Here is a 14,333-nt window from a genome sequence, read left to right on the forward strand (position 1 = left end):
GGATGATGCCTCGGAGAAGTTATCGGATCGGAGACATCGTAGTGATCATGGATCAAACCGCTCCTCGAGGATCATGGATCTTGGGAAAGGTAACAAAGACTTTCCCGGACAAGAAAGGACTAGTACGTGCAGTACAGTTGAAGACAAAGACAGGACAACTGGAGCGGCCTATATCCAAGCTTTTCCTGCTTCAAGAATCAGCGTGAAACTTTATGAAGTATGACTCCTTTTCTTTTGATTTGATGTAATTGTTCAATCACATTGGGGCCGGTGTGAAGGAGCCATTCTACCTGTGTGCCGGTTGATGGGCGTGTTTACCCTGGGGGGAGGGGTGCCACGGCATGAGCCGGCAGTTTTAAGTGTCACAGGTGAAGCAGGAGGGTTGGATGAAGGAAATGGCTTGGGCACACGGGAGACTTTACGGTTTTTACCGTCATTAATATGGGTGTTTGCAAAATATAAAACATGCTGTGAAGCCTACAATCGACAACTGTAATAAACGGGAACCTCACCCAACAGCAGGTTATTGTTTGGACATTCCATTATTATTTGAACGCGTCAAAAACAGGTTTCAAGTGCCCAGCCGAGTGGCGAAATGTTTGCAATAGGATCGCCACTTCACCTCCCTCTCTCCTTCCCTTTGTCACTCACTACAGGTCTCATCAGCTGTCAATCAACCTGTTACCTGGCCCCACCCTCATCAAATCACCACCATCTGCTGTCTATGAATGGCATGGGTCCCACGTCAGCTCAGTCTCTCTCAACCATTTCAACTGTTTGTAGCCCTGTTTGTGTAGCCTTGTTTTGTAGCCCTCATTTATGTTCCCAGAGCAAACATTAGGTATTGTTTTAGGTATCTGTTCTTGTATTGTATATGCTGCTGCCTTGGGACAGGAAAGACAGAGGCCTCTATACATGGACACCACGTAGGCAGAACCTTTGTTAAGCACACTAGGTAAGGGGTGGTTGCCGCTTATGTATTTTTGAACATTGTTTGGTTAGAGTAGTTAGGTAGGCAGGCTTTTGTTTCCACTATTCTACTTAGTTAGTTAGTTAATCAGTCTTTTGTTTACCCTAAATGCTTATTTTGTTATTTTGGCAACACCCGTGTCCCCTGGTAGTGTCTAACTTCTTTGTTTATGCCCTGTGCATATTGTAATGTAAATCTTGTAAATAAGAAACTCACTAAAACGGCCACCTTTGCACTTTGACACCTTGTGTGGTCTCCTTTATTTGCACCTCATGCTCAACAGCCCGACAATCCCATCTTCACATTTTTATGTTGCAAACTCTACCCTAGACCTTAAAAGTATTTTGTAACACTGCCAATGGACAAACTACAGTCTCTCCTGTTGTTTCAAAGGTCCTGATTCTGCCACTGGACAAACTACAGTCTCCTCTGTTGTTTCAAAGCTCCTGATGCTGCTTCTGGACAAACTACAGTCTCTTCTGTTGTTTCAAAGCTCCTGATTCTGCCACTGGACAAACTAGAGTCTCTTCTGTCGTTTCAAAGCTCCTGTTTCTGCCACTGGACAAACTACAGTTTCCTCTGTTGTTTTAAAAGCTCTTGAATCTTTAACCGGACAAACTAAAGTCTCCTCTGTTGTTTTAAAAGCTCTTGAATCTTTAACAGGACAAACTAAAGTCTCCTTTGTTGTTTCAAAGCTCTTGATTCTGCCAGTGGACAAATCAAACTACAGTCTCCTCTGTTGTTTCAAAGGTCCTGATTCTGCCACTGGACAAACTACAGTCTCCTCTGTTGTCTCAAAGTTTCTGAAAGTACAGACTTGCTCAGGCGTCCGGTTCCGCCCGTGGCCGGAGAATCGGCTGGTTCAACAGACGAGGGCAGAACGGCACCGCCCGGTGGCTGGGGTCTGCCGGCCGGCGTTGGCGTCCTGAAGCGGCTGCTGGCTCTGGCAGAGAGCTTGATGCCCTCCGTAAACCTACCTCCTTCATCATCATCATCGTCTTCATAAGACATTCGGCTAGAGCTGCTACCTCCCATTTCTACTGTCACAGCTACGGTATGTGTGTGCGTCAAATCAAATCCACGTTGGAAATATTCTATCGATCAAAAACAAGTTAAATCTGAGCCACAACTCCGAATTGGATCCAAAGAAAGTTCAGCATTGGCGAGGCTTTAATATGTAGACAGACAAGCAGTACTGATGTCACAGTATACCGACATCATACATTAATAGCCTGACGTCATAGACCGGCAGTGGTGGAAAAAAGTACTCAAATGTTTTACTTAAAGGTATACTAGGGAGTTTAGAGGTAAATAACCAGCAGTACTTTTCCCCGACCACCAGGGGGTGACGCAGGAGGGAGTTCCATAGCGAGGTACTTTTTGAAGGAATGGTGCCCGAAAACAGGTTGCTTTATTGGGATACAATATGCGGAAATTCCCGCCCTGCTGGTTCTCTGAATTTTTATTTTTAAATAGGCTCTTTCATGATAAATTGACCACATATATGAAGTTAAACAACTAAATTCTATCCACACGCTATCTTAAAAGTAAATTCTGTGCCTAAAAAACGAAGTTTGAGAGCGTTTTAAAACCGAAAGTAAACGTTCATACGGACACGGACGCGCACGGACGCGCACATGCGTGCGTTAATTTACGTCCCGGACATAAACATAGAACACATAAACATTAGGGAAAATACGGATTTCAGAAGGAGGACTGTGTTTCAATAAAGGAAAACACCCCAGCATCATTATATAGTGGCTGATAGAGGGGAAAAAATGCAAAAAATATATATATAAATATTTTTTAAATTTAGGCTTAATGTTCCCTACAATGCCTTTAAGTAAAAGTATCAATACTGCAATATAGAGATATTCTGTTACAAGTAAAAGTCCAGAATTCAAATTGTACTTTAGTGAAAGTACAAAAGTATTGGTAGCCAAATGTACTTAAAGTAAAAGTACTAACATGTTTGAAAATAGCCTATGTATAGAATAGGGCTAAAGTGGTTAAACTACCATGTCCACTTGCCATGTGGGAGTTGGGCCACTGTGACCCTAAGCGTTGCACTGGCAGGAAGTTGGTACGCAAGTCCAAACATGCCCACATATGCACATGGAGACTGGTGGACGGTGGACATCACAAACGTAACATGAACTGATGTCAGACACAACACAAACCGTTGCCTAACAACGCTGATTTAGTCATGTGGAAATGGGAGCCATCAGTCGGATCCGGTCGGTGTGACGTATTTGTCCGAACTCTAGATGTGAGGGCCTGATGATGAGGGTTAGGGTACAGTCTCTACAAACTACAGTCTCCTCTGTTGGACAAACTACAGTCTCCTCTGTTGGACAAACTACAGTCTCTTCTGTTGGACAAACTACAGTCTCCTTTGTTGGAAAAACTACGTCTCCTCTGTTGTTTCAAAGCTTCTGGAACCACAGACTTGTTCAGATGTTTGGCTCCACCCATGGCCGTAGCGTCAGCTGGTTCAACAGATGAGGGCAGAACAGCATAGTCTCCTCTGTTGGACGAACTACAGTCTCTTCTGTTGTTTCAAAGCTTCTGATTCAGCCACTGGACAAACTCTGTTGGACAAACTACAATCCCCTCTGTTGGACAAACTACAGTCTCACCCTAACCCTAACCCTAACCAGAGATTCAACGGCCTCATACTGACTCCCATGGGCACAAAGTATGTGACACCTGCAGACAGACAGATAGTGGCACAGAATGGACTGGCAGTCATTGATTGTTCCTGGGCCAAACTTGAATAGACTCCCTTCAATAAGATGAATGGATCACATCCCAGGTTGCTGCCCTACCTTGTAGCAGCAAATCGAGTAAACTATGGCAAACCTTGCAGGTTATCTTGTGTTGAAGCATTTGCTGCCACACTATTAATTAACCTATTGGGTGTGCGTGTGAACAAAAGACATGCCAAAGATCCACTAGGTGATGAGTGGGTGAGGCCAAGTAATAATCTATTGCATTTGTCAAACACCAAATGACCCAAACAAAGCTATGCTTGCATGTGATCTCTGTGGAGGGTGGTATCATATGGTCTGTCTGGGAGTTTCACCAAGTCGAGACTTTGACACCCTCAATTTTGCATGTTTATCCACCAGAAATGTAGCGTACCGTCAAAAGTACAATATTTATATTTAAAAATGCAGCGGAGTGAAAGTCATCAGCTTGCATAAAACAAAAAAACAAAAGCTCCAAAAATGAAGTACAGTCCTCATATAATTAGTTTACTGTCCACCCCTCAGAGTATTTCTCTGAAGAGCTTAACCCATTAAGACCTGGAACTGTGTCATTTTTAGATTTGAGCTAAAAAGCATTATTTTACACTTTGGGCTGTTCAAAAATAGCAGATATACAAGCTCATAGCGCGGGACCGAGTGCCACGCGACGAGCTTGTAGATCTGCTATTTTTGAAAAATTTGTGAAAATGTGTGCAAATCTTTGAATATATATATATTTTTTTAAAGCGAACATTTTTAACTCAAATCTTTGCTTCTGGGGGTCCCTGGAACAAAATATTTTGATGGGGGTCCGCGGCCAAATACATATAATTTTGGGGGTCCTTGACATGAAAAAGATTGAGCACCACTGATCTAGAAACATACGTTTTTCAGAAAACTGTTGGGATTTAGGAGACATGTAGAATCGGCTTCAGGTCTTATGGGTTAATATAAACAAAATCACACACAAATGTGAGTCTGGACCTATGATCTTTATTTGTTAAATATAATCAACCAGAATGGAATTGATGGAAAGAATACAATGTCTAATAAAGAGCACGAATCAAGCAAAAATAAATAATAAATATGAATTGATAAACATGTAGATTTATGGATGGAGTCATATCGCCGTCGGCAGAGATTAAGCTGGTGATGTTCCATTAAAAATATTCAATCACACATTACACAGCGGCAGCGGCTTTACAATCTACCAAAATAATACGTTGAAACCCATTGCTCGTAAGATTAGACCCAGAAAATTATTTATGGCTCAGTATAATCACAAACTCAATGACTCTGGCTGAATTGTGGAACTCACTTCCTGGTTTTAGGACTACAAAACTGCAGCACTGGTATCTCACTTCCTGGTTTTAGGACTACAAACTGCAGCACTTTATTTAGAGGGAATAACACAAATAACAGATGATTCATTTGTTTAGTAACAGCAATATAATTATTCAAATAGTAAGTCATTATTCAGTAAGTCACTATTCATAAAATAAAATACATCACTTAAACCACATACGTCATTGACTGGAGTACCTCAGGGCTCCTTACTAGGTCTGCATTGCGACACAGTATTATCATATATTCAGTCTCATTGTGTGTGTGCGTGTGCGTGTGCGTGTGCGCGTGCGCGTGACCTGCGTGACCTGTGTGCTAATAGACACACAGGTCAGGGAACTTCATCTCGTAGAGGGGTATGGAACGGGGCAGGGCCTGTCCCAGAGAGGCGGAGCCTGAGGGAGAGGGCGGCGGCCTGATGGTGGACTCAAAGATCTGATCCAGTTTACTCTGTAAGATACATGACTGAGAGAGAGACATAGACAACACAGAGAGAGAGAGAGTGAGAGCAAGAGACAGACATACAGAGAGACAGACAAGTAATTTCATATGAAAACCATTGAATTACAGGACAGTGATTTGTTGAGAGCTTGTAGATCTGCTATCCTGGCTGAATGTCCGTCCCAGAATAGGAAGCTAGAAGCCTGCTCCTGCCCTCAAATCTTTTCTAACGGGGGTCTATGGCATAATATGTATCAGTTTGTGGGTCCTTGACATGAACATGTTCGAGAACCATTGTTCTGGATCAGGGGTCTTCAATATTTGCCTCTGAGATGTAGTGGAGTAGAAGAATAAAGTGTAACAAAATGTTCCTACTCAAGTTAAGTACAGTAAAGGAACCTCAAAATGTGTACTTAAGTACAGTACTTGAATCTATATGCTACTCAGTACTCTCCACTTTCCACCTCTGTAATTCTCCATTGTTATGACTGCACCCTCTGCTGGCTAAAAGGTGCAGTAATCCAGCGACATTTTAGCTCGAGACCAAGAAGAGACATTTGATGTCTCCTGGGACCCAAAGAAGTGAAAATAGCCGATCTACAAGCTCACAAAACATCTACATTATTTGCTGTCTATACTAGATCTGTGATTGGCTAGCTTGTTGGCTTGTATTGAATCACTGTGCCTTTCTTTCCACAGGGCAAGACCTTGTGCTAATTAATTCTGATCTGTGTGATTTATTTTACTTCTGAAATCAGTACTTATTAGACGTATTTCAAGAAATACTCTTAAGAAGTATTTTCACTACTTCTTATTCTTTTTTATTCAGGGAATTTCTTAATGTGTTTGAAAATGTATGAAATTCTTTTGAACAATGTTTGAAATGTTTTAATTTCGTATCTTTTTTTAGCGGTGTAGCCGCTCCTATAAGTGGGCTTGGGACACCTCATTAGTACACCCTTCGCTGTACTGTGATTGGCTCATAATAGCACACCCCTCTACATTAGTACACCCCTAGCTGTACTGTGATTGGCTGACTCTATTGGCTGACTCTATTCAGCACTGTGATTGGCTAGCGAGACACATGATGAAATTAATAATGACTATGCACTTAAAAAAACACCTTATTTTTTAAGTGAGCTTCCATCACTGTGATGACCACACCGCACACTTCACACTGGGTGTGATTTTTAAATGTATTTTAAATAATGAGGGAATGAAAGAGTAATTATATAGTTATTATTATGTATAAAAAATAGGCTTGCGGCCCAACAATGGGTCCCAAAACCCATAGTTTGGGACACAGTGCAGCACTGATATGTGGCAACAGCACTCTCTGCTGGAGGAAAGGTGCAGTGCAGCACTGACCCTGGCTCCACAGTGAGCAGCGATCTCCTCAAACGGAGCGTTCTGGAACCTCTCCATCAGCTGACGTCTCCTTTCCTTCTGCTCCTCCTCCACCACTACACTGTCACCTAGAGAGAGAGACATAGAGAGAGAGACATAGAGAGAGACATAGAGAGAGAGAGAGAGAGAGAGAGAGAGAGAGAGAGAGAGAGAGAGAGAGAGAGAGAGAGAGAGAGAGAGAGAGACACACACACAGAGAGAGAGAGAGAGAGACACACACACACACACACACACACACACACACACACACACACACACACACACACACACACACACACACACACACACACACACACACACACACACACACAGAGAAAGAGAGAGAGAGAGAGAGAGAGAGAGAGAGAGAGAGAGAGAGAGAGAGGATTATAGTGTCAGTTACCTTACATGGACAATGCGGTCGTCCGTCGACACGTGCTGACACTCTGCACCTCAATTCCATGTACAACACCTTAAAGGAGAATTCCATAGGACGTTTTCTGTCCCGCCGTAGTGTTTACATCACTAATTTCGGCTTGCAAGACTTCCGGAGGGGCGGATCTCACACAAACACCGTGGACAGTTTTCTGTCATTAGGAAAGTCAGTTATGAACAAAAGTATATACATAAAATCGTGATAAAAATATGCAATCTAGACTAGAGCATGGACCGTCTGCTCTGGTTTTTAGCTCCCGTGGACTCGGGATGGAGTTATGACATTGTTCTACTGTACCATTCGTCCTAGGATACAGTATCTGCTGTCCGGCAGGAACCAGCTAACTCCAAAATGTTCATTTTTCAGGAAAAAATAAAAGTGGAGTTTGTAGGTTGTGTTCATCATTGATAAGAACAGCTGAATGGAACTCCAAGCTCACAATGAGGTTGGAGGTCAAAAGGGGGTGGAGCCTGGAGTCAGCAAAACCAGCTAACTCCGGTGGACTTCGCTGGTTTAGCAGAACATTTGAGGATCCAATGGAGTTAGCTGGTTTTGTCAGAAGCGCTGTTTAATGCTTTTCATCGGTTCAATATTTTTTTTACCAACACACAGACGTAAAGGGTGTTCAATGGCCCTGATTCATAGGAAAAAAATGCAAAAGCGTCAAAATGGAGTTAACTGGTTTCTGCCGGACAGCAACAAAATATCATATAAAAGGTAAGAAAAATGTACTTCGGAATTCTCCGGAGTACGGCGTACACGTCTATAGCATATCATATACAGTATTTGCTGCTATGCTCACACACCTTTATGTCTTACCTCAGGTACTTACCACACCTTATGTCTTACCTCAGGTACTTACCACACCTTATGTCTTACCTCAGGTATTTACGCACCGGATAGATCTATGTACTATGTGACCCACCACGATAAAGGATAAGTCATCTAGGCTTTTTTCATTTTCGTTTTTTCATGTCATATGAAAGCAGGGAATCACAGCTACAAATTGACATATTGCTTGTGCAGTTTGACCCACCAGTTTTCGAGATATGGCTTATAGAATGATGCCTTGTAGACATATTCTCTCTCCAAATTGACTATGTACTGTGTCTCAGTGAACACAGTTTTGCGATCGACAAAAGGCCAGACATGGCTCCCAAGAGAAGACAGGCTGTGCACCCACAGCACACAAAACAAGGTAGAAACTGAGCTACACTTCCTAACCACTTGCCCACTGTACCAAGACATCAGAGATATATACTTCCCACATATTACAATCACCCAAGGAGAGTTTGAAAACATGACTAATGACGTAAAACTCAGCACGATTTGTGAGATGTTGTGCCAGGAGAAGGATGTCTAATGGAATACAACCACCTTAAAATAGTTCACCCCAAAACAAAAATCGTATTTTCTATCAATTGCACACCTCATGAAGCCCGTGAATTCATGGAGTTTTGTTTTAGTCTCATTCCTAAGCCAATAATTTGATGACCGGCGGAGTCTCAATGGAGACTCTTTGAGTCTCCTACAGAAGACTCAAAGAGTGTGTATTCCTGCACTGTCCGCAGTGACCTCGGTACATAGAAATACTGTACATACAAACAGAGTAACTACCTTTACATACATGTTAAACATTTGCAGCTATTGGTTCCAAAGGTTTTATACAAAGTGAATGCAAAACATTGAAATACTGTTATTTCAAAAATGTATCCCAAGCTAACCAAGCTGTATCTGTCAGATATAACTATCTGACAGAAAGTTTTGTAAGATAGTTTTCTCTAAGTTGCAATATAACACAGCTCTGTTTACACATTTCTTTATTCCCATTTCATCGTACATACAGTATTTTGTTTTGATTGTAATTGTTCCACTTTTGCAAAAGGGTTGAGCCTAAATCAAGCCTCAGATATACTCATTCCAACTAACTTCTCTCTGGCTTATAAAGCACTTTCACCTGCAATACCACATTGTCCTTATTTGGCATGTGGCGCTATTGAGCCAGTTTGTATGCATGTTATCTCCTGGTTCTGTGTGGAAATAGTAAAAAAAAATGTAGGTGCTTTGTAGGTATCGCATGTGACATCACAGGCGGGGGGAAATCAGTGTTTTGAGACCAATTTACATAAAACCCCAGATATGCTGTTAGTCAGGGGATATTAGCAGAATATTTTCCAATCTTGGAATAAATTCCTTACCAAAAAAAATCTTCACCAATGTGTTTGTAAAGGTGTCTAGTAACACATCTCACAAAGACTGAAATTCAGTATCCCTAGGAGAATTTTTGACAGCTCCTTAAAGTTGGGCTACCCACCATAACCTTGGTTAAAAGAAAATCCAAATTTAATTCTGTTTTAAGTAGCATGTGAGGTGTCAAACTAGGGTGTTTTTATGATTCTGAATCCATTGCAATCATTTGTTTTGCACCAAAACCACTCCTTGGGCTAAAAACGGCCATAGCCATGTATAATTTTTGTGTAAAAAGCCCAATGGGATTGGGACGTTTTTAGCCCAAGGAGTGGTTTTGGTGCAAAACAAATGATCGCAATGGATTCAGAATCATAAAAACACCCTAGTTTGACACCTCACATGCTACTTAAAACAGAATTAAATTTAGTTTTTTTGGGGGGATTTTGTTTAACCAAGGTTATGGTGGGTACCCCAACTTTAAGGAGCTGTCAAAAATTCTCCTAGGGATACTGAATTTCAGTCTTTGTGAGATGTGACACCTTTGCAAACACATTGGTGAAGATTTTTTTTGGTAAGGAATTTATTCCAAGACTTTTTTAATATCCCCTGACTATGTGAATGCCTGAGTGCTCAAACTTGGGTATGTTTTGGGATAGAGGAGAGGTAGGGGAGACCAAAAACACACAAAAAAGAAGGAAAAGTTAAAATTCATGGTGTTGCTCCTTTAACTAATTCAGCGGAAGTAACATTAACGTTTTCTCACCGTCAGTTGATGCTTCATATCCATAAGAGTCAAACCGCCGGGATCATTTGTTTATTTTTGGAACGCAGTTCTTATTTGACGCAATATTAAGCACGTCTATGGGGATTCAAGAATGGGGGGAAAAAAACGTGACCTAGGTAGGATGCGCAAATTACGTTAGACTTTGGTGCTCTATTGTTATTCCTATCTAATTTAGGCATTCTTATACATAAATAATAGTGCATTGATAAAAAAATAAAATAATAATAATAGTATAGTAATAATACTCACAGATGGCACTTTTCAATGTCTCAAACGTTATCTGCTCTGTTGGAGACTTCTGGAGAAACACAGACAGACAGGCAGAGTAAGTGGCTGTGACATTTACATGATTATCCTGAGTTTTTGATCATAAATGCACGCACGCACGCACGCACGCACGCACGCACGCACGCACGCACGCACGCACGCACGCACGCACGCACGCACGCACGCACGCACACACACACACACACACACACACACACACACACACACACACACACACACACACACACTCACACACACACACCTGTGCAGTGTGGTGAATGTATGAGTTCATGTCCATCTGTAGAGACACAGCATCTACAATACTCTTCCTCTTCCCCAGATGGTCTTCATCTGTCACAAAAAAACACCAACGACAAAAAAAAATCTAAGAATACTCTTAATTCAATTACATTTGTCTCAAGACACTTTACATAATAATAATATAGAACAGAGACACCACAATGAATGGTTGAAATTAAATACAACACCAAGTTAATTTGACCTTATTGACCTTATTGACACACATGCTTGATTTTCAGTGTCACTCTTTCCTAGCCGATGTATATGAGGTTAGAGTGGTTCAACTCATTGTTGACGCTATATGCTTGTTTAGCTGCTCGTTTAGACCCCCTAAAGGACCGCACTTTGAGAACCACCGGCCTATAGTACAATTCATAGTTATAACACAATACATGGACTGGTGCGTCTGATATGTGTGGTGCGAGTGCGTACCTGATATGTGTGGAGTGTAGGGCATGTTCAGTCGCTCTGTGTTGTATCCACTTCCTCCTAAAGCCTCAGAGATCTGAGACTGAACAAACACAATGTCTCCCTCTACTGGTGGGCATGTGGCAGGGAGACTACAAACACAGATACACACACACACACACACACACACACACACACACACACACACACACACACACCAAAAGTTGACTTTTGGTGCTTGAGCACCTGCCCTTTTGCCTCAAGGTGCCCTTTTCCATTTTTTAAAATGTGTTTTTTGTATGGCCTGCCCAATACCCGTGGCCCTTATCAAGACATTTGACAAATAATTATACTTTTGATATTATTATTTATAATTATAATTTAAATGACCTAATAAATGACCCCACAAAAAGACCACCCCAAAAATTGGCGCGCAGATGTGCCCTTTTCTAAACTTTGAGCAACTGCCCCTTCAGTGCCCTCTGCACGGCCCTGTCTGTTACTGAACAAACACTATAGAAATGATTACCAGCTGAACACAGAGCTACATTTTTTTTTTTAACAAAAAAACGTTTTAGTTTTAACCAAAATGTATCACTTTCCCTAATGACAAGAGAAAGAATATTTGGGTTCGACCCCATCTGTCTGTCTGTCTGTCTGTCTGTCTGTCTCACCTGGGTCTGTCTGTCTGTCTGTCTGTCTGTCTCACCTGGGTCTGTCTGTCTGTCTGTCTGTCTGTCTGTCTTACCTGGGTGTGTCTATAAAGACGTGGTCAGGCAGCAGATAAGGAGCCTCCCTCTGTCTCACCTCTATAACCTGGTGAAATACACACACACTGGATTACCAATCACACACACACACACACGCACGCACGCACGCACGCACGCACGCACGCACGCACGCACGCACGCACGCACGCACGCACGCACGCACGCACGCACGCACGCACGCACAGACAGACAGACAGACAGACAGACAGACAGACAGACAGACAGACAGACAGACAGACAGACAGACAGACAGACGCTCAAACAGACCTGTAGTACATGCTGACAGAAGCAGGGGGCAGTAGTGAGCTGTGAGATCAGGTTGAGGTAGGCTGCACAGAGGCCATGGATTGCACAGCGATTATACACCGATAGAGCCTCCTCATTGGTCAACGCCAGCTCCTACAAAAACAAACCAACCAATCACAACAATTATACACCGATAGTGCCTCCTCATTGGTCAACACCGGCTCCTACAAAACAAACCATCCAATCAAGAAAATACATCTTCACAAGTAAAGGCAAAAGAGCATGTTAATAATAAAAGCAAAAGACAGAATAAAACAATCGCCAATGAACATTCAGCTATTGAGAGAAGAAAATCTAAAACATTGATTCTCAAAGTGGGGTCCGGGACCCCCAGGGTTCCTTGGGGGGATACCAGGGGGCCCCCAGCTAAATTTGTTACAGCGTCACAATCATTTTAACCCCTGTATCCATATTGTATACTTTGGCTATTCAAAAATAGCAGACCTACAAGCTCATAGCAACAATTATACACCGATAGAGCCTCCTCATTGGTCAACGCCAGCTCCTACAAAAGACACACCAACCACTCAGCAACATCTAAGAGAATGTGTTGTTTAAATGTCATATAACAATATTGTTAAAAGTTATTCACAGCATTATGGGTTGTAAAAAATGTAAACACATCGTCAAACATGAGGTCATCGTTTGAGGTTGGTAAACTCAATACAAGCACTGCCCCCTAGAGGCCAATACGTGTATATACGTGTGGAATATATTAATATTATTATAAATATTAATAACAGCTTCAAACGCACCTGCAGAGCGAGAGCCAATCGGATCAGGTCCACCACCACCTCCTCATTGGCCAGCTCCAAGCTGAGGAGAGCCAATAGGGTGTAGAGAGCCTGGTAGTGACTCCGCCCATTGTTGTCTTCCTTACAGGCCAGGAAGACATGTCTGTACAGATGCTGTGCATGCTACGCACGTACACACACACACACACACACACACACACACACACACACACACACACACACACACACACACACACACACACACACACATACACACATACACACACGGACAGGAAATGCAGGAATTGCGGTTTATTTCGTTTTTTTGTATTTGCTTGGAGACAGACAGACAGACAGACAGGCAGGCAGGCAGGCAGGCAGGCAGGCAGGCAGGCAGGCAGGCAGGCAGACAGAGAGACTGACAGGCAAGCAGGCAGGCAGGCAGACAGACAGACAGACAGACAGACAGACAGACAGACAGACAGACAGACAGACAGACAGACAGACAGACAGGCAGGCAGGCAGGTAGGCAGGCAGGCAGACAGACAGACAGACAGACAGACAGACAGACAGACAGACTTACCTTTCTCATGAACAGGTTATCTTGTCTGGAACATTTGTCCAACTTCAGCTTGAGAACCGAGATGTCTGGAATGATGCTACACATGCACGCATGCGCGCGCGCACGCACGCACGCACGCACGCACGCACACACACACACACACACACACACACACACACACACACACACACACACACACACACACACACACACACACACACACACACACACACACACACACACACTCAGATAGATAGATAGATAGATAGATAGATAGATATATAGATATGTAGGTATAGCTATACTGTAGATAGACAGATAGATAGATAGGTACCTGACAGTGTTAAAGTGATGTATATTGTGCTGTCTGTCTATCAGATAGACAGACAGACAGACAGACAGACAGACAGACAGACAGACAGACAGACAGACAGACAGACAGACAGACAGACAGACAGATAGATAGATAGATAGATAGATAGATAGATAGATAGATAGATAGATAGATAGATAGATACCTGATAGTGTTAAAGTGATGTATATTGTGCTGTCTGTCTATCAGAGTCATCAGGATGTTCAGGACCAGCAGTCTGACCTCAGAGTCCTCCATCAGAGTGAAGGACAACAGAGGTGACAGGAAGGACGAGGGCAACGCTGTCAGCATGTTACTGCTGTCATACCCCTC

The 14,333-nt window shown here is 42.6% G+C and overlaps 2 protein-coding genes across 2 annotated transcripts in view; one reads left to right on the top strand and one right to left on the bottom strand.

Moving 5' to 3' along the window:
* Positions 1-2,358: 2,358 nt before the first annotated feature.
* LOC311037308 (18S rRNA aminocarboxypropyltransferase-like) lies at positions 2,359-4,109 on the top strand (the record flags this gene model as incomplete). The annotated part of the gene is given in 5 exon segments (XM_084046428.1): positions 2,359-2,375; positions 2,969-3,095; positions 3,625-3,747; positions 3,751-3,949; positions 4,102-4,109. Coding segments are annotated over 5 exon segments (474 nt in total).
* Positions 4,110-5,379: 1,270 nt separating this feature from the next.
* The window catches only part of LOC311037309 (protein EFR3 homolog B-like), a gene marked incomplete at both ends in the record, with an annotated part of 26,925 nt that continues 17,971 nt past the window's right edge, over positions 5,380-14,333 (bottom strand). The window contains 10 exons of the mRNA XM_084046429.1: positions 5,380-5,529; positions 6,874-6,980; positions 10,551-10,599; positions 10,831-10,919; positions 11,301-11,428; positions 12,025-12,092; positions 12,314-12,445; positions 13,108-13,269; positions 13,670-13,745; positions 14,167-14,333. The exon at positions 14,167-14,333 is cut by the window's right edge and continues 6 nt beyond it. Of these exons, the coding sequence (XP_083902555.1) occupies positions 5,380-5,529; positions 6,874-6,980; positions 10,551-10,599; positions 10,831-10,919; positions 11,301-11,428; positions 12,025-12,092; positions 12,314-12,445; positions 13,108-13,269; positions 13,670-13,745; positions 14,167-14,333 (1,128 nt within the window). The remainder of the gene's footprint in view (positions 5,530-6,873; positions 6,981-10,550; positions 10,600-10,830; positions 10,920-11,300; positions 11,429-12,024; positions 12,093-12,313; positions 12,446-13,107; positions 13,270-13,669; positions 13,746-14,166) is intronic.

This window comes from Gymnoscopelus microlampas (assembly GCF_963454915.1).
Source record: "Gymnoscopelus microlampas genome assembly, chromosome: 21".
Lineage (NCBI taxonomy): Eukaryota > Metazoa > Chordata > Actinopteri > Myctophiformes > Myctophidae > Gymnoscopelus > Gymnoscopelus microlampas.